This window comes from Meleagris gallopavo, chromosome 21, assembly GCF_905368555.1.
Source record: "Meleagris gallopavo chromosome 21, MGAL_WU_HG_1.1, whole genome shotgun sequence".
NCBI lineage: Eukaryota > Metazoa > Chordata > Aves > Galliformes > Phasianidae > Meleagris > Meleagris gallopavo.
In genome coordinates, this window is record NC_139424.1 from 460939 (window position 1) to 482292 (window position 21354).

Sequence of the window (21354 nt, forward strand, 5' to 3'; positions counted from 1 at the left end):
AAAATATAACAAGATTTACTGAGCTGTAAGTTAAAAGAAATTCCAAACCATAGCAACTCCTTCACTGTTACTGGGAGTGAATTGAGTAGAAGTAATACAAAGGGGAAACTAAATGAGCAAGAGATCTTAAAGGCCCCAGAGATATCTGGTAAAACAGTTTTCTACTCTCCTTCATCACTTTACAATCACAGAACTGGAGACACCTTGTAATTCCACTGTCCTGGTATGCTGCCTATATATACAGGAATGTTTCCTTTCATGTACTTTATTTTCTATTTTAACACACACACACTCAACACTGTCTCAAATGGACATTTCTCCCCCCTCCACATAATGCTTTGCTACTGAGCTACAAAACTGATTTTCTGTGTGCCCATCCTCACCAGCACGGAGCTCAGCACCAAGGGAAGGCAGGCCTCATAGCTCAGACATCGCAATGCATTTCTACAACCACCTGCTTGCCTGCTTGCTCAGCCCCATTTCTTCTTCTAGACTTATTCTGCAAAAACAAAGCCTGGCACTACAGGAAAGATAAATTGTTCAGTTCTTCATCTTATGGATTTATGCCCTGCTTCAGGTAGACACTGGGTGGCTTAGTAATGGGCTTGCAGGCTTGACATCAACTAATCTCAGTACACCACAGCAGAGTCAGAATCCCCTCAAGAGACACTGGATTTTAGGGACTGCAGCATCAGATGAGTAAGCAAAACCATGCATGCCCTTATAACACTCCCTGGTTAGTCAAAGGTCATTTCACTCACTACTAAAGAACTAAAGCTCTTCCTTCCTGAGAATGCCCATTTTCTTACAGTGCTCTAAAGGATGAAAAGGGGACTTGGATTCACACTTGGCCACAAAACCTGCATCTGTTCATATGATCACATGTTACCAATACAGCATTCCTCTTCTCATGGTAATAAAGAGCAGTTCTCACCTGGATGAGACTTGTACTTCTCCTGTTTATCTAGTTCTATTGGGGAGGAAAAAAAAAGTATCCAGTCAATGGATGTCCATCTTTCAACAGTGTCCACACCACACAACTGACAAACAACAATAAAAAGAACAAAGATCACAGCAGCAAACAACAGAAGCAAACTGTTCATGCAACTCAAAGCCTAAGCCAGTAACCATGACTCAGGGACGTAATAAGACGCAGAGGTCAAGCTCCAAAACTATAAAAGACATCAGTGTTGTTAAAAACTTAACACCAGCAGGGATGGGCTCTCTTTCCACTTCCTAGCAGTCGTACAGAGACAAACATCTGAGGGTCCTGTAAGCAAGTAGTACAAATTCAATGCAGTCTGTAATCCTATTGCAAAAAATCAAAGAGGAAGCAGTGGGTGACACAGACCTTTCTTGGAGCGTCTGGGTTTTGGAGGAGGGACGGTTTGGCGGCGTGGAGGTGAAGAAAATGTGCCATTTCCTTAATAAAAATCCAAAAAAGCAAATAAATAGACAAGAGAAACAGACAGTGAATGGAAAGTGAAAAGCATCTTGAGGAGCGAACAGGCAACAGAGTGGCATGACATGCTTCCCCTGGGAAGCAGACACCATGATTTCTGTGCACAGAGCCCCACTCTCCATTTACCATATGTGGACTCAGATGAAGCATGATCCACATCCCTAAGTACACAGAGAAATCCACACTGCATTTTTGCCCATTAATGATATCACAGTACACAGCAGACAAACTTCACTTTGCAGCTTCACTGCATTTTATCTTTCAGAAGGAGCATCAGAAGGATAAAATAAAGCCTTTGTACCATCAATACCTGGAAAAAGCCAAGTGAGGGGTATCCCATCAGCTCAGGTGCAAAGGGACTTTTAGCTAGAGCTAAAACTTCTGCACAGAGCAGGGTCAATACTGCCTTTGGACCAGGCTGCTCAAATCTCTGTCTCATTGGATCTCTTCTCCTGACTAACAAAGCCACACTCCCTCAGCCTCTCTGTGCAAACTGTTCAAACAAATCCACTGCCCCCGCAAACTGCGTGGCTCTTCAATGCTTGAAAATGTCCCTTGAAGTTCCAGAAGAGTGAAAAGAGGACTTCTGGAGAAGTCAGTATATGCATTCCTAGGGAATTCCCCAGCTGAGCCTGCAGGAGCTCCCAGACCAACCACTCAAGGCCCTCCCTTACTTACAAGGCAGCAGGAAAACAACAGGGCACATACAGCCCAGTTGCCTAAAGACACAAGATTTGGTTTTTGTGCCCACACTGCTGAGGTGTGTTTTTCACTACCACTGCACTTCTGAAAACACTCAAATCCATTGTTTCCTGCAGTCTCAGAGCTACTGAGGTTTTTATTCTGAGAGCATGCAACAGAGTGAGGGACAGAGAGCCCTGTACAAACAGGGAACACAGAACAAAGGCCACCCTAGGCATCTGGCCACCTCTGAGCACCAGAAGATACACTCTGAGTTGTTCTGAGTGTGAGGAAAAGCCTCACTAAAATCTCTGCTCACTCCAGACACGAGAGGGGCCATGAGTCACAAACCTACCAAAAAGCACTCAGCTGTGATGAAAGGTACTGACTGTGTGCCTCAGGACTCACAGGACCCTCAAGACATGACACCACTATTGCAGATTCTGTCACTCAAGCAGGGTCACCCCTGCAGGGTCAATTACAAACTTGCAAAAGAAGGGACAGCACAGAAGTCAGAACTGTGCATTGAGACTCTGGGGGCAAGCCCTAGGGATTATTTGGGTGGGCTGCACCAGCTGCAAAGCTTGACAGTGTGACTGAACTTTCTACATTTCAAAGCCAGCACAGCACACACATTAAGATACAGTACCTATGCTGTCCGTTGGTGGGTCAGCAGGAAGGAACCCTTGCTTTAGGAGCTGCATCTTGATTTCATTATTCTCTACTTGGACTTCAGATACCATGTTACAGGGTATGTAACCCTCTCTTCCTGCACATTCACCCCTGTAAAAGCCATCAGCATCCTTGTCTCCGCACACCTGCAAGGCAAAAGATAGGCCAAGAATTGTTGATGCTGCAGGGACCAAGACAGAAAGAAAAAGGAGAAAGGGAATCCAAAGAAACTCCCAAGATGAGGGGGGCTCTGCCTCTCAAGGCTTATGCTATCCTTGGAACAAGAAATGGATCCATACAGAGCAGAAGGTCTGCTCCTACCTTCAGGATCTGCCCCTCCTTAAACGGGAGCTCCTCTTCTGCCGCATCAGGGTTAGGAGACATGGAAACAGGATCGTAATCAAACAGGGCCACAAATATTCTAATGCCATCATCTTTAACAGTAGTTTCTGAAGCAGAGCTCCTTGGAGGACCTAGGCACAGTCAGGGGACACACCAGAGATAATGTCAGCACCACTTCCCTGCCACAGACCCGCATGGCTCAAGTACTGCCCAGCAGTCCCCCTGTGCAATTTCCAGCAGCCCCTGTCTCTCTTGCTGCCAATTCTCCCCTCTTTCCCCACTCACCTGGACTGGAAAGCAAAGGCTTCTGCATTTGGCATCTTCTTAAGCTCCTGCTTCCTCTTCTGCTGGGAGTCTGCCAGGTAGCTGAGCCAGGCAGCTCCTGGCCCCTAGGATCTTTATTACCAGACGCCTGCAATAGGAACCACCAGAGAGTTAGTAGCAGCCTCTGCCTGCCAACTCACGTGAACAGCGCTCAGCCCAAACGCACTCCACAAAGAGCAGTGCATCCAAATGCAACATTCCTCTTCAGGGACACTCTAGAGCTGAAAATGCTATGGGAGTTGGAAAAGAGAGCTAAACGCAGACAAGCACCCTGCTTGACACCAGTGATGTGAGGATGCAGGAAAGGGCATTTCAAGGGAAGGCAATGACATTACAGTCATCAACTACAGAAAGCTTTCATGAATCAGCTTATTTCACCAGGAATTCTCATTTGGGTCCCACAGTCTCTTGCTGTAGGTAGGAAGACCCAGTGTGAAAAGGAATACTGCATCGGTGACACTTGATCATTTGGCAGGAAAAGCAGAAGCAGCTAATACAAGAAAAGCCACGGAGCAGCACAGAACTACAGAATCTCCCAGATATTCTTCCGGATGATCCTAGAGAAGGGTCCTTTCTCTGGACAACACTGAACAAAGCAAGATACAGGCAGGCCAGGGAAGCAGAAGGGAAGCTAACACCACTGCAAGCTGCTTCAAAGCCAGAATAGGAAAAGTCACCCAACCCTTTTGTGCAAGGAGGTGCTACGTATCCCCTTCCAAGGATGTTCGAGCCTCCTTCTCCAGCCAGGTGACTTACAGTCCTGCTCCCAGCCTTGCTCCTCAGAGCCACTCTCACACCTCAGTGCTTCCTTCTCCTGGCAGAAGGATCGCAGGTGCTGGCTTGGAGACCCAGCCCATTCCATACCCTGCTCTTCTACTCTCTCCAGTCTGGTCAGGTTCCTTCTGCCATCTGTGTGGATAGCTTCAGATTGACTGGAGCAATCGCTCCATTCCCTCTGACAGTTCTGGGCCCCTTCTGGCCACAGCCTGCTCTCAGGAGGGGATGAACAGGTCGAATCCTGATCGTCTTCAGAGTCATACTCAATGTCTATTTCCAGGCTCCTGGAGCTGTAGCAGTGTGCTGCCATCCCAGCAGGTTCTGCAAACCCTGAAACCACTGTTTTCCCATAGTTTCTTCGAGAGGCGCTTTGCCTAGCACGAGTGTACACATCAAACCCCTCCTTACCAGCAGAGCTGCTCACAATGTTCAGCTCCTCCCGGAGGCTGGGAGCTCTGTACAACCCGCCTCCCATCTGGCTGCAGTTGCCCAGCAGACGACTGCAGTGCTCTGTGGAATCATTCTGTCTCTTCCTACCCATCTCAGGTCGACCCCGGATCTTCTCTCGATAGTTATTTCCCTTCTTCTTGCTCCGAGTGGGGCTTTCCCCACTCTCGGACTTCAGATCATTCTCCTGGTAGCCCCAGTTCCAGTTTGCCCTTTTCTGACTCCATCTGGGGCTCATGTGGTCAGCACTCCCCCTGCTCTCCTTAGCAGTCTGCTCCTCCCGTGGAGTCTGAGCAGACAGATCAGGGGAGGAATCACTACCATCTGCCTTTGGAAATGGATCCTGGGTGCTTAGTGGCTTCTCAGACCTTCCTGCAATGTAGGTAGGTGCTTCTAAGGAGCCTTGAGGATTTTCCTTTTCCTCTGTAACACATTTCTCATCCTCATCTTCATCCTCATCCTCGTCCTCAGTCACTTCAGGGATGCTAAACAATTTCTTGCTGTGGTTCTTCTGAAGCGGGAGCTCCAGTATCCTTTCCAGAATCTCCTCATCGCTGTCAGTATCACAAAGATCCATCTGTACCCAGCCCCCGAGAAAAGCCAAGCCAGGACAAGCAAAGGAAAAAAAGAGAGGAAATATGCATTAAAAAGAGAGATAAAGTTACAGGTGATTCCCTCCCAGCACAGCGATATGGAGCGGCGACTGCGGGCTGCAGAGAAGCAAGGGTAGGAAGCAAACGATAGCAATGGGTCTTCTGGCAAAAGACAATCGGATGAACTAGCAATGCAGTGGGAAGCAAGAAAGGCCAATGCATGGAAGAGGTCCCTCCCAGGCCCTGCTCTACACAGATAGCTGTCTGCAACACCCTTCGTCCTGCCTGCTGGACCCCCCCATAGCTCCACCACTCCCAGTCTGGATGGGGGACAGGAGCTGCACAGTTCCTCTGCAGCTGCTCACTGCACATTGGAGCTGCTCAGTGTCCAGGAACCTCTCTGCACACACACTCACGGCCTGTGACCACAAGAGGACCCATCGTCCTCTCCTATCTCTCTGTCCTCACAATGGAACGTAAGGAAATGACCCTGCACAGCAAAATCCTGTAGCTCCAGGGAGACATGCATGCTTCTATCTCACTTGAAAGCTTGGAAAGAGCCTACGAGGTCACAAAAAACTTTTGGAAAAACACTACTGAATTTTAAAATTTGTTCTAAAAAACTGTCTATGTTATGTTTTGCCTCCTACTACCTTTATACTAAAATAAAAAGGTAAAATCCTAGAAACAGAGCATAATTTAGGCTAGAAGAGATCTGGAGGTTTGTATTCCAACCTTCCTAACAATTTACATCATGGTATGTTCTACAAACATTCATAGGTTACAAAACATATGTAGCTACTGATGCTTTAAGCTACAGCCCTAAGGATAGCAACACACAGAGAACTAAAAACTGAACCACAGAGGGAGAAAAAGGCAGTTGTAAGCTGTCTGATGATCACTCCATCCTCCACAACTTTTTCCAAACAAAAGCTGGTCTTGAGTTGTATTTAGAAAGAGTTAGAGGTGATCTGCAGATCTCTAGTTGAATTTCCTGCAAGGGCAGGACTGCAATCTAGTGCAATCTACTTGCCAGCAAGACTTTTGCCAACACTAAAGCAGTGTGTTGTGTAGCTGATGCTTGAAAATGCCAAAGAGCAGAGCTCCTCCACCTCTGACCCATGGGATCTGTCCTCAGGTTGCAACTCTCACCTGGGAAAAGATTTTGTACTTCTGTCCAACATGAACCACACTGCAACTTGTGGCTGTTGCCTGTTTCTGTACTATTTGCCACCAACAAGAAGACTTTGGCACTCTTCTCCTTGTAAGCATCTTTAAAATAGTTGCAGGCAGCTACTGGATCTCCTCTTTGCCAGATCTATTTTGGGAAGCTTCCAAACACTTTCCCCACTGGACATGCACTCTAGATTCCACCTCTTAAGCATTTGTTAGCAGCAATTATTAATACACAAATTCATAAATGCAACCATAAAAATCAGTCCAGTAAGACTTATTTTAGCCATTTATGGAGTTGTGGCCTTTGCTTTTGAGCTTTGATACATTAAATGTTTCCTAGGGAGTTGAAGCAGCAGCTGTGTAAATGTAAAGAAGTGAAAGAAGGATAATGAAATTCTATAACATGATAAGGATCTGGGACTCTGTAGTCCATTAATAGTCAAGAAGAAAGCTAAATAATCTATTAGAGGTCAAACATATATGATCTATAATCAGAGCCCCTCCATTCCTTATCCTACAAATCCTAAAAGAGTTGGCTGAGGAGACCTGAAAAAAGCCAGAATGTTACTGAGAATGCAGAAGCCTAGGAAACAGCTCTGCTGAGGCTTGGCAGAACTTCTGCCATCATCTTCTTCCACACCACAGAGCAGTGTAGGGAACCTGTGCCTTGTTTTTCGCTACCAGGCTCTCCTCAGGCTTCTGACATGCTGCCCTGCAGGTCCAACCTCCCCACCCCACCCTCAAGAAGGGGAAAAAGAGCAGCAGCAAATTTACTCCAGATTCATCACACCTTCTGCTACTGACTATTTAATGCTCACCAGATCCACCCCATCTGTGTTGCAGGCTATGAGCTATAAAGGTCAGCAGCAGTGAACTACATCTGTTCTACATAAATTAGGATACAGTCTTTTAATAAAGGCAGACCACATTTCCTTCAAATCTTTCTAATTTCTCAGCCATTCACCCTTAATACTTTCCCTCATGCATACTCATTTCAACTGTCATAATTTGTATAATTACATCCTACTTTCCAGTCATGCAGATTTAAGCACATTTCCTGATGCGGAGGCATTGTAACACTAACTAGTTTTAACTGTTTGAACTTGTAAAACGTATAAATCTCTCATGGTTCCACTTTACCAGTCTTTTCTCGCTTGTAACATCTGAACTGCAAACTCACGGCATTGTTCCCACACGCATCCATCCTCATTGAGAGCATGAGGATCTAAACAAAACCATCTGAACAAAGTTATTCATGTTCAGGAGTGCTTGTAGGACTGAAACCAAAGTATTAATGCCTCTGCTTTGCTTTTGGAAGGATGGTGGATTGGGACGAGATCTATAGATGGGCGGACTTCACAAACTCCTGTGTGCTCACTGTTTACATCTATATTAAGCACATGATCAATAGGATTGATTTTTCACCCTGGGTTCTAAAGTTCACTTCACACTGTGTGTTTTTCCAACTAATTAAATCCTGAGTACATTTATTACTTATCAACACCCACCGCTCTCACAGAGAATTTGCATTTTACTAGCATAAGACAACACTGAGAATAAAAGAACAGCAGGCAGGAATTTAGCCAAGCACTGCTGAGAATGCTGGGCTCAAACCAGCCTCTTTTCCTGTGAGCTGATGACATGGGATGGCTGCACTGGCATTCCCCACAAGCATAACTCTGCTACAGTTTACCTTCTCCCCATTCTCCCTGTAACAGGGTTCTCTTGGATCCCATTTCTTCTCATACAGAGCTTCTGAAGACAGTTCATCTTCCTCCTCCTCCTCCAATATATCTGAAAGGTCTGAACTACGGTTGTGCTCAGCAAAAAGAGTCAGCTGTCGTCTTCCTATTTCAGACATTTTTTCTTCTTGCTGTGTAAAAGCAAAGCAGATTTCTTTCAGGCATTCATTCTATTTGAGCATTCATTCACTAGTACATGTGCAGGCCAAGTGTGGCAAGAAACAAAATGAACAGCACTCTGTGCAGCAACTGGCACATGCACACACAAACATGTGCACAGGCACCCAAAACTGAAGGACATATTCTATTGCCTGCAAAGGAAAGTTTCACTTGGAACTGTAGGCACATCAAATACAATCCACATCCCCTCCATTGGCAGAAATTCAGCCAAGGTAAAAACAAACCTCTCTTTTCACTCTGGACATTTCTTTCATCACCTCCTTGCTAGGCGACAACCTCAGGAACTCCTGGCAGCTGCTTCCAGCCATGTTTGCATCTCGGGAGGTGCCCTCCACCTCCTCAGCCTGGCTGGGGGAGGGCAGGGGCTCTGGGCTCAAGTTCTTCTCCTTTGCTTCTGTCTCTCTTTCAGCACTGGGACTTTTTGGAGGCTCCACAGAGCATGTATGGCAGGTCTCCATGCGTATCTTCAGGCTACCATTAGTTGGGCTTTCTAGCTCTGGCATTTTGGTTATGTTTTGCTCCGTCTGGGAAACAAACAAACAAAAAAATCATCACCAGGATAACCACAGCACTTGTTGCAGAACCATTCCTGAACCCCCCAGGCGCACACTCTATTTCTGTTCTTCTGCAAAGGACCATTAAGGACAGTTTGAGATGTTCAATCTTGGTGTCTATGCCAGCAGTCCAGAGGCCAACAACACCAGTCTGTGGCTCTCCTTCCCCTCAGCCTCTTCTTGTCAAGGAGCAGAGAAACTCAGGGGAGGCACCATCCAATATTTGTGAGCCAAAAGCGCCTTCAATTCCCAAACTGTCAGAAACACACGTGTCAGTGTAGGAAGATCCTGGCAGTCAACTGGCAGCCTGAAAGGCTGGCCAGCTCTGAACTAACTCCTTCCTATCATTAACTGCAAGTGGACACAGGGCACTTCTACTATAGCACTCTGCTTTGCACATTGCACAGCTCTGCATAGTTTTACAGCAGCAAGAGCAAGATGAGTCCAACCTACACAAGCAGGCTATTTCTCACTCTCATTCCAGAGGAACATCCTAAGAACCAGCTTACAGCACAGCTTGAGCTGGAGGTGAGGGCACTACCCCAGCTCTTCTTGAAGCTGCTGAGTGCTGTGAAGAAGAATATACACGGAATGTTCAACTGCGAACTAACAGCACAGTAGTTAGGTCACTTACTTAAATTACAGAGATTTTAAATCTTGCTTTCTGCCCAATAGTTGTTTCTGCCTTTTATGACCAGTCATCTTAGTCAGGTTTTTAGGGAAATCTCTGGGAGATGGAGGAGTGAACCCCCCAAAATGATGAGAGTAAGGCAGGTGGGCTTTCATCAGTCACCTCCTTTGCTAGCTAGTTATCTAAAAGACAGCTGCACTGCAATGGAGTGCAGCTGTGGCTTAGGCATACTTTGAAGATGTCTACACAAACAGACTTCTGAGGAGATTTACACTGCAGTTTCAAAATGTCCCCTGGGCTCAGGCCAAAGTTAGGCAGGCCTGGACCTCATATTTAACCTACCAGGTAGGCTCCGATTGCCCTGTTTCCCTTCGTGAACAGCTGAATGAAGACAGACATCTCAAGCAACAAAGATGATTTGTGCCTCAGAAGCACCAATTTTGTTCTTCTGACTACAAAGGAGGGAAAGCAACTCAGTCATGTGCAGCCATCTACACTAGACATCTAAATGTAGGCAAATGAATCAAAATGACTGACTTGTGTGCCAGAGCAGCAAATGAGTGGGGCATGAAAAATGACAACTGTAATTTTTGATTCAATGTCTCAATTCTATTAAGTATTTATGCGGCCTTTTATCTTGGGCCACACAGCTGCTGAGCAGTTAAAAAAGTCTTCCCTTCTTCTACCCAGCTCTGAGCACATGCTGCCTCGATTAACAGTCATGCTGAATTTGATGGTCTGAAGCACTCTTCTGAGCTTCTAGTCAGCATCAAAGGTGAGAATGGGGAAAAGATAACTTTCTCTGATATAACATCTCACATACCAACAGGACCTAATTCCCTCTCATCACAGAATGAGCACCTTACAGACAGTTCACTTCTTTTCTCAAAGACCTCCCAGACACTTCTCACCATCATCTTAAAAAAGCCTTGAAATCACCCATCTATCCTAGAGGTTCTCAAATGCCCAATGTCATGACAGCTTGCCAACTCTCCTCCAGACAAGGCTGCCTCACTGGGCAATCCACCAAGGTGCTCCCACTTGCTGGAGTGTCTGCTCTGCAATGCCCAAATCCACCAGACTGGAGATGACTCCTGCAAGTCAAAATCCACAGCAATGCCTAATCAACACTGACATCACCATTAGTGGGAAGATCCCTTTCAGCACCCAGCCCTGAGGAATTCATGCTTTCCTGATTCTGTTCCTGCCCTGCCTGTACACATGTGACCAAGCACCAAGATTCAACTGCTCTTTCACACATACAACACTCTGCTGGTTTGCCAGCCACTGGATGGCTGCATGCTAGTAGCATGCTGTTACATTCCCCTAAATGATTCACTCTCCTACCCAGCAGTACCGGGCAGGAGATGTTACGCACTTACCAGCGCTTCTGTCCCTTCACCCAGGCTTTTCAATTCTGCTTCCCTCGAGGAGACAGGCTCTGTGCCCTCAGCCGGGAGTTTTGTGCTGCCCGCTTGCTGAGGAGGCACAGTCAGGCATTTCTTGTCTTGTGCAGCGTCTGATCCCTGCAGGGAAGTGCCTGAGGTGTGCACCAAGGAAGCGCTGGACAAAGAGAGCTGCAGCGGCGAAGAGGCTTTCTCTGGCAGAGATCGTGCTGAGCCATCGTGGCTGGAGGAGAGATCAGTCAATTTGGCATCTGAGCTATCAGTGGGGACTTTTTGTTGAAGCAGGAGCGCAGCCATCTGATGTGCGGGTGGGCTGCGTGCAGGCAGAGAGCCCCTGGATTCTCCACGGGGCAGTCTAGAGGTAAAAGTAGTAGAGACAGCAGAGTCTGAAGGTGAAGAACAATGAGAGGCTCTCAGCAAGACTGAGGAAATCTGGGCTGGAACTGAATCCATTGATTCTCCATACAGGGACATTGTTCTCACAGAAACCTCCCGGCACACCTGGAACATCTGAAGCTGGGACAGGTCCACAAGGACACTCCCGGCCGTTGGAGAAGTAACTTCTATTGCCTGCAAGCAAAGAAGCACGGAGCAGTTAATTACAGTGTGCAGCTCAGCATTTCTGAGAAGGGCAGTTCTTGAACCCAAAGTTAGTTAAAGCTGTTTCCACCCTTCTGCACAGTAACAGCAAAGAATGAATGGTACCGAGAAATCGCTGCTGTTACTATCTGAGAAACTGGATAGTCTATAAAGCAAGACTATCTTCTCTTCTGCTCCAGCTGTAAATCGTTTTTGTTCACTGCACTTTAAAAATCCACCTTTTTTTTTTGCCTCTCTTTCACTCTGGCAAAACTTTCCCATATTCGTTTTTTTTGATGCATGCTATGGAAGAATTCCCATGACAAACAGCAGTCATCCAACACGGCACCACTCTGTGTAGGGTTGTGCTCCTTTCAGCAGCTGAGTTTACCTCTCCCATGGCTGATGGCACACCATCATGCACACATAAAACTGCAGGCCACCTGCAATACAGAAAATCCTTGGAGGTTCTTTACTGATATTCATATTGGGTGTTGGGCATCTCTCCCTTCACCTATTCCTAATTTAAAGAACTACACCTCACTCCTCATAGTTCGGAGACAAGTCCCAAGCGCTGGCAAGGTTGTCAGCTTTTCTCTGCCCATGCCCACAGAAGTTATAACTCACTGTGACACTAGCAGTGTTCTTTGTGGATTCTCACTGTTGTCATTCTGAAACAGTCAGAATGTGCATTCCCCACAAACCCACTGCTTCCCCAAGAATCCAGCCAGTGCCTAGAGTGAGACAGAGGAGGCTCACACTGATCGTCCAGTTTTGCTGGTGAAGGGTCCTGCCACGGAAACTTTTATTGCTCAGTTACATCAAGAGTGCATCAGCAATCTTGACAGATGCCTTTTTTTGGTAGGCATCAGCCAAAAAAAACAACCAGTCCAAGCACTGTTCTCTGATATCATTCCCCTCACCTTCTGTCCATCCGCATACACAGCGTAACCGGTGACTCGAACTCCGTTGGAAGATCCTTCAGCATCAATAGTGACAGGTAACCAGCTGATAACGAGGATTCCTGGAGAGGGACCAACTTCTACCTGGACATCCAGAGGAGCATCAGGTGTGCCTGGGAAAGATCAAAAGGATCGTTTTCTTGCTTACCTCACTACAGCCTAACAGCAACCTAAACCCCGGTTTGTATCTAAGAGAAAACTCTCACACCAGACTTGCCACTGCAGAACTGCACTGGAATGACTACACTACATTCTTGGGAAGTGACAGACAAAACCAGAACAAGTAAGGTGCTCTGGTTCTGGGAAAGCTTTAAAGCACAGAAAACAAAACTTTGCAAAAGTAGCTGAGGCCAAGATGCAGCAACCCTTAGAGCCACATGAGTGCAGGTCACAGCAAACCAGATTGTTCATACCCTGAGAGGCATGCTGCTCAAATCAGCAAAGGGGAGGTCTCTCAATAGCAAATGAAAACAGAAGAGATAATAAACTCTTAAAATAAAAGAAGAAAAATATTAAGACAAAACAGGATATCTCCTCACGCTTTGGGACCTAATAAGCTTTGCATCTGTTCACCCCAAGGCTTTACACCAAAGAACTGACAAAGCTTTCTGTCCCAAGCACTCCCTTTACAATAGCAATGGGCACAACTACTCTGATACCTGCTAGTGGGGTAGTGAAGTGTATCACAGCTGAGTTCTGCTCCTGCCCCTCTGAGACCTCTTCCCAGAGTGTTTTCAAGGGACGGGCCTCCAGCTTGGCAACATACTGAGTGTTGGGCTGCAGGTTGCAGAAGGTGTACCAGTAGACCCCTGGTTTTGTTATGTCACACTCCTCCCCATTCAGATACACCGCGTGGTTGTAATTGCTGTTGCAGGGAAGCCACGTGACCTCTGCTGATGTGGCAGTGATGTTTCTGACTTTCAGCATAGTCGGTGCCACACACAGATCTTGCCCCACAAAGAAAGTGCATCGCAGTTTATCAGAACTGCCCTTCTCTGTCACACTCTGCACAGACACACGGTAAGCCTTTGTCTTTAAATCCAGCTTTTCAATCACTGCTTTGGTCTGAAAGCCACTCTTCACATTTTGACGTAGCTCTTCATCCACATAGATATTGTAGCTCTGTATGTCTGGGCAGCCAGCAGGCAAAAGTGGTGGTTCCCAGCCTACAACTACGCTTCTGGCAAGCTGCTTGATCAGAGTCAATTTTCTTGGGTAAGGCACTGCTGTGTGACTAACACGTTCCTCCTGGTCTCCTTCTGCTCTACTGACCAACGGACTGATGCTACTCTCTTCAATGGAGAAATCACTCTTATCTCCACTGCTGGTGCTTGCACTGACAAAACTTTTCTCCTGGTATGAACTATGGGTGAGATCATTCAGCTCCGAAGGCAGAACCGTCATGAGGTCATCATCTGAAACTCGCTCAACAAAATTGGAGGGGACCAGCCCTCGCCGGCCATCCATCAGCTCCCCTAAACAAAAAACAGGAAACCTGTTACCACTGCACCTACCATTCAATCTTCCAACCCATCTGTGAAGACAACCTGACAACATCTATACTGGGTCATAGCTGCACTGCGGTCTGGAACAAAGAAAGCTCTGGGAGGTTATCCTGGGCAAGTTTACTCCATTTCCTAGAGCTGCTCTACTTACATCCTGATGTCCACTGTGAGAAAACTCATTGCTCTACGTGCTTCACAGTGAGCTAACCAGAAAGTGTTTTATGTAATTAGCTTCATGTTTTTCCCTTGTTTATTATTCTGTTGTTTCTGAACACAGCTCTTTTATTAACTTCAATGTCTTTTTTTCAAGTTTTCCCAAACTATGCAGACTGTACATCTTCTCCCAGCCAAACATACTTGGTTTTCACAGTAATTCCTTGTGAAAGTCCAACTTTCCAGCTCTGTATTCAGATCTGGCCTCCTGTTTAGTTCCCTCCATTGTTATGTCAGCTTATGTAATAAAGATGTCCCCAAAAGACCCACTGGGATGACTGATACTGCAATATTCTTGATATGTGCAAGAACCATCAAGTCAGTGTCAAATGAGCAGTGTGTAGGGGTTGTACATAATTTCACATTCTACCTACAGCAAATCAATTGAAAGCAGGGAAAGCAGAAAAGACTAGTAAAGAATAACCTGTTTATTCTTTAAACAATAAATAAACAAATAAATGAGAAGCTTGGAAATAGAAGGAATGAAAGAGCCAGAACAGTCAAGGAGCAAGCAGTGCAACATGGCATGCATTTGCCTCAGCTCTTGCAAAGCACCTGAGTAAATCAGGACCCTACATCTACAAGGAAACTTCATTACAAATTTACAGTCCAGATTTCTCGCTTTCCATTCTAACTGCCTAATAATCACGTGAGATCATGTTTTCAAAAGAAAATGTGCCAAAAGAGAAACTCACTGTATAATACCAAACAGGACAAAGACCGTGGTTTGGGCTGCTTAGCTTACACCTTACTTGCCAAAAAGAGTACAAGGTAATCAAGACTATCAGTTGCCCATGGTGCTGGATTCAATATGCAGCCACTGGGAAGAGGGTAAGAGACTACCTGGAGAAGGAATCCATGGGCTATCCTTGGATAGGGAGGAACAGCACGCAGATGAAACCTGGAACTCTGTTGAAAGTAGTGGCAAAACTGCCAGTGAATTCACCAGACCAGGATTTCATGCTTTAGATTTAAATTAATCATGACACGAATCAACTCTTCTAACAGGTCCTGCTCACCTCTCTATTAAACTAACTTTGGACAGAAAACATTTATCTTGAGGTTTTAAGATTCACTAGATTCCTCTCTCATTTTTTCTTTTTAAGAGAACAAATCTCCACTGCAGTTCAGTCACATCCCTTTTCCCCTAAAACACACCTTCAAAGAAGCCATCTTCATCCATGTCTCCATAGATGTAAATGTACTCTCCAGCAGTTAGTGGAAGTTCTGCCTCTGGATTTTCATTTGGTCCATCAAAAGGATTGTAGCTGAAATAGTTACAACATGAAAACTCACTTCATACACCAGTTTTCACAGCAACACCTTCAAGCTGTGCTGTTGGATCAGCTTACAGTTCAGCAGCAAATTCCACAAAGTCAAGACTTCAGTTCTGTATGTTTGTATATAACTGATACCATATTGCTCCGTGTCCAAAGAGCAGGTAGGAATGCTTTTCTGAGTAGGAGAACAGATGTCTTGAGACATCTGAAAGAACAGACCAGAGCGACTCAAGTAAGTGTTTTAACAACATATGAATTACCTGAGTGCCTGAATGTGTCAAGTAAGCTGTAGGATTGTACATTTCTAATCAGACATCCTTGGATTCCCTTGCATCTCTTAAATGTACACATCACCCCACATTTCTTGCAAATAAGAGCTTTGAATCAAAGTGCCAAAAGCACACAGAATATACTTTATGCAGCACAAAGAATCTCAAAATTCCCATATTTAAAACCCTAAGAATGTTGTGTATGAATGAAGAAAACATTTGCTTCCTTTTACTTTCTAATTATCCACTGCTTTCAAGTTATACAACTCCACACTCTAAATGGCAGTCCAAAAACACACTGAAGTACATAAGTGTGTTGGTGATAGGTGGCAGGCTCCAGGCAGTTCTGAGTCACCTACCCACAGGTCCTTGAGCTGATCAGGAGGACTTTTAGAGGAAAGAGTCACATGAGAAATCTTGTATGCACCTACTGTCAACACCTGTTCTTTAGCCTTTAGAAGGGCTTTCAGCATGCCAAAGGAATGCTATCCTCTCTGAGCTGAGTGAGACTTTACGGGCCTAAAAGTAGCACATGAAGACAAAGATCACATTTGATCTGCTCCAAAAAAGTGCAGAATCATCCCACTTCCTCCCAGTCCACAGACTAAAAGCTGAATGACATGGCAGTATTCTAGGAATTGTAGAGAGGATTTGGTTTGACCACAGCAGCTCAACAGTTAGCAACAATGATCTGAAAACTCTGGCTTCATTCTTTGCTTCTTCGTTACTACATTTTGTAACAATCAACATGGATTTCAGCCAAAAGCTTTGATTTGGGAATTCCATGCTGATGTTTTCTTAATTGGAATAAGATTTCCTTGGAGAAAACTACTTAATCCAGTAGAAATCAAAGCAGGGAATGGATCAATTCAGATCTCTATTTTCCATCCAATACTATTTTCATAAGAAAAGTTGCAACCAGTGCTGTGCCTTGAATAGATAATTATCTTGCTATGTTTTTGTTGAGTTATAGGCACAGGATTTGCTTGTGTAGGAAACAGAAGCCACAAAAAAAAACCCAACATAACAGCAATCCTTAAGAGCAGTTAATGCCACAGAACAAAATAACTTGCCTAACCTCAGGGAGCACAAGAGGTGACATGATACCTGTATCGAGCCAAGAAGACCTGGAGCTTCGCAGGGCCTTGGCTGCCTGGCTCTGGCATCAGAGAGATGCTGTCAACATCCAGTTCTTCCATTTCACTTGCAGTGTCCACCTAAAATTATAAAATGAAAGATGAAAGATATGACATGGCCAAAATCAGAATAAAGGAGCACTCAAATAGTTCCAACAGCAGTGAACAAATCCTCTAAGCTGATGTATGACTTGAGTTTGGCCACTTGGATGATGGCTGTCTGGAAGTGCCATTTTTAGAGTGAAAAAGCAGTACCAAGAAACACAGCTCCAAGCTGCAATTTCAACTGTTCCAGGTGAACATTAGCAAAAGTTATTCACTCAAGAAAGTAATGCAACCTTGGGATGTCCATAGAGCTGGATGATCACCATTGCTCTTCAAGCCTCAGCTAAATAAAGCCCTGGTCACACTGAGACAGTGCTGGTGGCAGAGCCAGTGTGAATGGGAAACCAGACTTGAGATTCTCAAAAGCCCCTTTCACTCTACATATCTGCAATGCAGTATAATCACTTCCTGCTAGATCCAAGCCTTGAAAGACAAATGGTAATCTGAAGAGAGGCAAAATGATAGTTGTACTAGATCTCTGCAATTCAGGCAGTCCCCTGTAGCACCTGTATACACTTCAGTATAACGTTGATGTACTTTCAGAACATCAAAGTGTCCAGCAGCTGAGGACAAAGCTCTACCTAGTCCAAACACCTGGCTCTGATAACAGTAAGTAGTACACACAGAAGGAAAGCATACAAGAGGCAGAGCAAGCATGCAGTTCTCATCTTTTTGGTGCAGCCTCTCAGTTGCTAGCAGTGATCTACAGAACTTCCTAAGCTGGGTCTGTACCATGAGTGGTATTGCCAGAAGAATCTTCCAGATAATTGTCTCAAGCTTTTATGACTGACATTTTGAAACTTCACATCTAATGGCAGCAAGTTACATAACGCAATCATTCTTTCTGAAGAAATGCATTTCCCTTGTGTTTGTTTGAAATGCTGCCAGTGAATCAATTTGAGCTAATTTTAAAACACACCTCAAGGCAAATGTATTTTTGATGGAGGTCGATTGCAGGCACCTGGACACACAGCAGATCTTTTCCTAGTACATGAACTGCAAAAGTTAATATTTTGAACAGTTCAGAGACTCTTTTCAAGGTTTTGTGCTCCTTGAAATGGAACCCTGCACCATGCCCTGAACAAACAGCTGCACTCTGTAACACCCAAAGGTAGAGAAGTAGAACAGCTTTTAAACACGTCTAACACTCTGGAGCATTCCCATACTCATGTGCTGCTGAAGCCAAACACATCACAGATTATCTCCCAAAGAATGACTATTCTTACATCTCCGTGGTGGCGTGGTGGCTCTCAATTCTTATTTTACACTGAATAACAGTAATCTGTCCCACTACAGAACAGGCAGTAGTCAGACATGCATTCCTTTCCAGGTGTGACCTTCACTTTGTTGCTGAAGATGACAGCTTCTCAGACCTTACACAGTGGTGGGAACTGCCTGCTACAGCAGCATCACCAGTGTCCTGGCTTTGTAGCTCAAGTCCTCACTATCCTCTACTTGTATAATGAGGCATTCCATGTAGCCTCCAAGGTTTTAGCACTCAGTAAACATCAGTGGATTAAGAGAAAGTGAGCTGTTTCCCACATCATCACACCCCACCCCGCTCACAGCGCTAGCTTAGCCTAAGCTGTCACATCAATTGCACAGCAGCGTGTATGAAAGACTGCTTCAATGAACTCTATATAAGAGCTCCTGGAAAAGAGAAGCAACCACCACCTATTTCATCTTGGTGGCACTAACAGGCAAAGCTTATTAGCTTCATCCCTTTGCTAGCACAAACTCAGCATCTTCTCATGGTGCCTTACAAGCAGTATTATCACACCTAGGAGTGCAAACAAAGAATCTTGAGTTCCTGAGGCACAGCCCTTCAGCATGCTGAAATTTTATAACTTTCCCATTTGCTACCATGACTGAGGTGTCACATGGTGTCTTAACCACAGCTTCCCCACAAATCCTTCCAACTGAGATCCCCTCCTGCCTGCTCCTCCAAGCCCACTTCATTTCTTCCTAGAGCACTGCAGTACGTTCAGATGAGCATTGCAAACGTCGGCATTCAAGGCCTTCTCCATTTTTCTTACAGGCTTTCACTTGTTTCATTACAATTTTCTTCATCTAGCTAGAGAAATGCAACGCACTTATTCATTATTGGCTAGAAAGGAGAGGCCTCAGTGGGAGCTCCCATACCAACCTCTGGTGTTGGGCAGGATTTGGAGCTGTTCTGCATGGATTCTGATTTTGAAGAGCTCGACTGAGATTCAACTTTCCTGGCTTGTTTCTGAGAACTGGAAACAGAAACTGGGGAGCCAACAGCAGCCTCAGGCACCCGCTGTGACGACTCCGACTCATTGGTCTCCTCATTGTGAACCTTCTTTGTGCTCTGGTGAGCAAGCAATGCAGGACCAGATGAATCTGAAACAAAAGCAATCTATCCATTACTTTTAGCCACAGGCAAAACACAGGATCCGCACTGAGCATCAGAATGAGCAAGCACCCTTCACAGTAGCCCAAGTCTCTGTAAGTGAGATTCATTTAACAGTGCAACAGACTGAACACCCTCGACTCCCTTTAGTCAGAGAAGCATCAGGTTCTCTCTGTGACTACAAAACAAACCATGCGCATTTATGAGAGAGAGATCCCAAGAGTTAACTAAACATTTGCATTACTTTCTTTACACCTTCCCATCTATCCAAATAATGACATGCTTGACAAAACACCCGCAGGCACCTCCAGCAATTACCCTCATCCCAGTGAGGCTGTGGGGTAGAGCTGCACAGCGCAAGAGGAAGTTCAGAAGTCACAAGTGTGGAAGTGAGAAGGTCAATTTTTCCTGTTTGAAGTCGGAATTGTTTGAGCTCCTGGGACAGAAGGCTGAACTGCTCTGTTTGACTGCGGCATTGGTCTTCTAGATCCTTCACCCGAGCCTGAGAGGAGAGGCACAAGATGAGACACAAACCCGCCATATCAAAAGCACCACTGGGTCTCCGAACAGCATTTGTCTTTGTTACATCTCTTCAGAAACAGAGTGGGTCTCAAACTTCAAGGATCTAGAGGTATGCCCTGCCCAGGAACAGCCAATAGGAATTGGCAGCTCTACGCCTGCATTATCTTTGAAAATCTGTAAGGAGACTGATTACAAGCAAAATTAGGAATTATCCCTGAAATGTTGAGTTTGAACTCAATATCCTAACTTAGCCCTGCACATGAAAGGATGAGATGAGTTAAAGACAAATAAGCCTTGGAAAGAAAAAGACCAATACACCTTTGCAGGTTTATTGGAGCATTAATATCACACCTCCAGAAGGAACTGCTCTCCCAGTGCTCTATCTCTCCATCACTCTAGCACTCCCAGGAAGCTCTCATGACCTTATCCTGGCCTTCCCACAACCCCTTCTGAGATGAACTCCCTATTGTCCCTTCAGATCTTGCCTCCTTCCAGGCACTATCAAGGCCAAAGAGCATCAGCACCTTGCTGCTCATGCTCTTCAAGTAATAAACAAACATTAAGTATTAGTGCAAATTTCCCAATTTCTTCAGTTGAATTCTGTGAGATAGAAAGTCTGTTTTTAAGCAACTCTAAAAATACCACTTCTGACCAGGAAAGGGCTTTCTTTCTGGTCTCACAGTACTGCAATTTTTCTAGGTGCTCCCTACCGCCTTCCAAGCATGCATGCAGTTTTTATCTTAGCATAAAATATCTGTTTTAAACTTGTCAGTTTATCCTTTGTTTCCCATCAAGCAGTAGAAGCTCTCAGTCTTCAGTAACTGTCTGGTGATGTCTCTGAAGGAGTAACTGCTTTTGCACTGAAAGAGACCAATACATCTCACGAGCAACTTCCAGAAGCATTTGCATTCTCCACTTGCTCAACTTGCTGCTGACTGAAGTCACGTTGTGCAGGACTCCTGTACAACAGAATACATCCGTCCTAGCAGACCACTTGCACAGGGTCACACATGGCTAGGCAAGCAGGAGGTTTTAGGGCAGTGCTGGGAGGCCAGGGCACAAGGAAGAGGAGCCTAAGGACAAGATCAGGAGCTGACACAATCAGCAAGGATCTAGTCCCAGACACAGAAGATAGAGGAGACTTCTGTGTCCACGTCTAATCCTAAAAGGAAAGTAAGAGGAGCCACACCAACCTGAGATTGAGCAGTGTGATTACCAGAAAAGGCTGCAAGAGCAGGGAGCAGAGCTTGGAGGGCACAGTTTAACCACCAATCCAGGAATTTAATCTGAGTTTCCTCAATGAGCTAGACCCAGCTCAGCCCTGTTCTCTTAGGCACCCTCCTGCTCTATCAGAATCTCCTCCTGTAGGTGTTCTCCATGTTCCCCTTGCTACCTCTCTCCATTTCTTTTGCACAATGT

The 21354-nt window shown here is 45.3% G+C and overlaps 1 protein-coding gene across 9 annotated transcripts in view; it reads right to left on the bottom strand.

Moving 5' to 3' along the window:
* The window catches only part of TSPOAP1 (TSPO associated protein 1), a 61518-nt gene that overhangs the window by 9332 nt on the left and 30832 nt on the right, over positions 1-21354 (bottom strand). For 5 of the 9 annotated variants that reach the window (XM_085240984.1, XM_085240983.1, XM_031556430.2 and 2 more), the window contains 15 exons: positions 19732-19915; positions 19183-19403; positions 16903-17012; positions 15405-15514; positions 13188-14003; positions 12490-12641; positions 10964-11557; positions 8621-8920; positions 8168-8347; positions 4164-5282; positions 3443-3569; positions 3137-3288; positions 2793-2961; positions 1352-1423; positions 935-970 (listed from right to left, as the gene is read on the bottom strand). In XM_085240984.1, the coding sequence (XP_085097110.1) occupies positions 935-970; positions 1352-1423; positions 2793-2961; positions 3137-3288; positions 3443-3569; positions 4164-5282; positions 8168-8347; positions 8621-8920; positions 10964-11557; positions 12490-12641; positions 13188-14003; positions 15405-15514; positions 16903-17012; positions 19183-19403; positions 19732-19915 (4342 nt within the window). Of the gene's footprint in view, positions 1-934; positions 1271-1351; positions 1424-2792; positions 2962-3136; positions 3289-3442; positions 3570-4163; positions 5283-8167; positions 8348-8620; positions 8921-10963; positions 11558-12489; positions 12642-13187; positions 14004-15404; positions 15515-16902; positions 17013-19182; positions 19404-19731; positions 19916-21354 lie in introns of those variants that run through there. The other 4 variants (XM_085240988.1, XM_085240989.1, XM_085240985.1 and 1 more) reach the window with 4 other exon arrangements.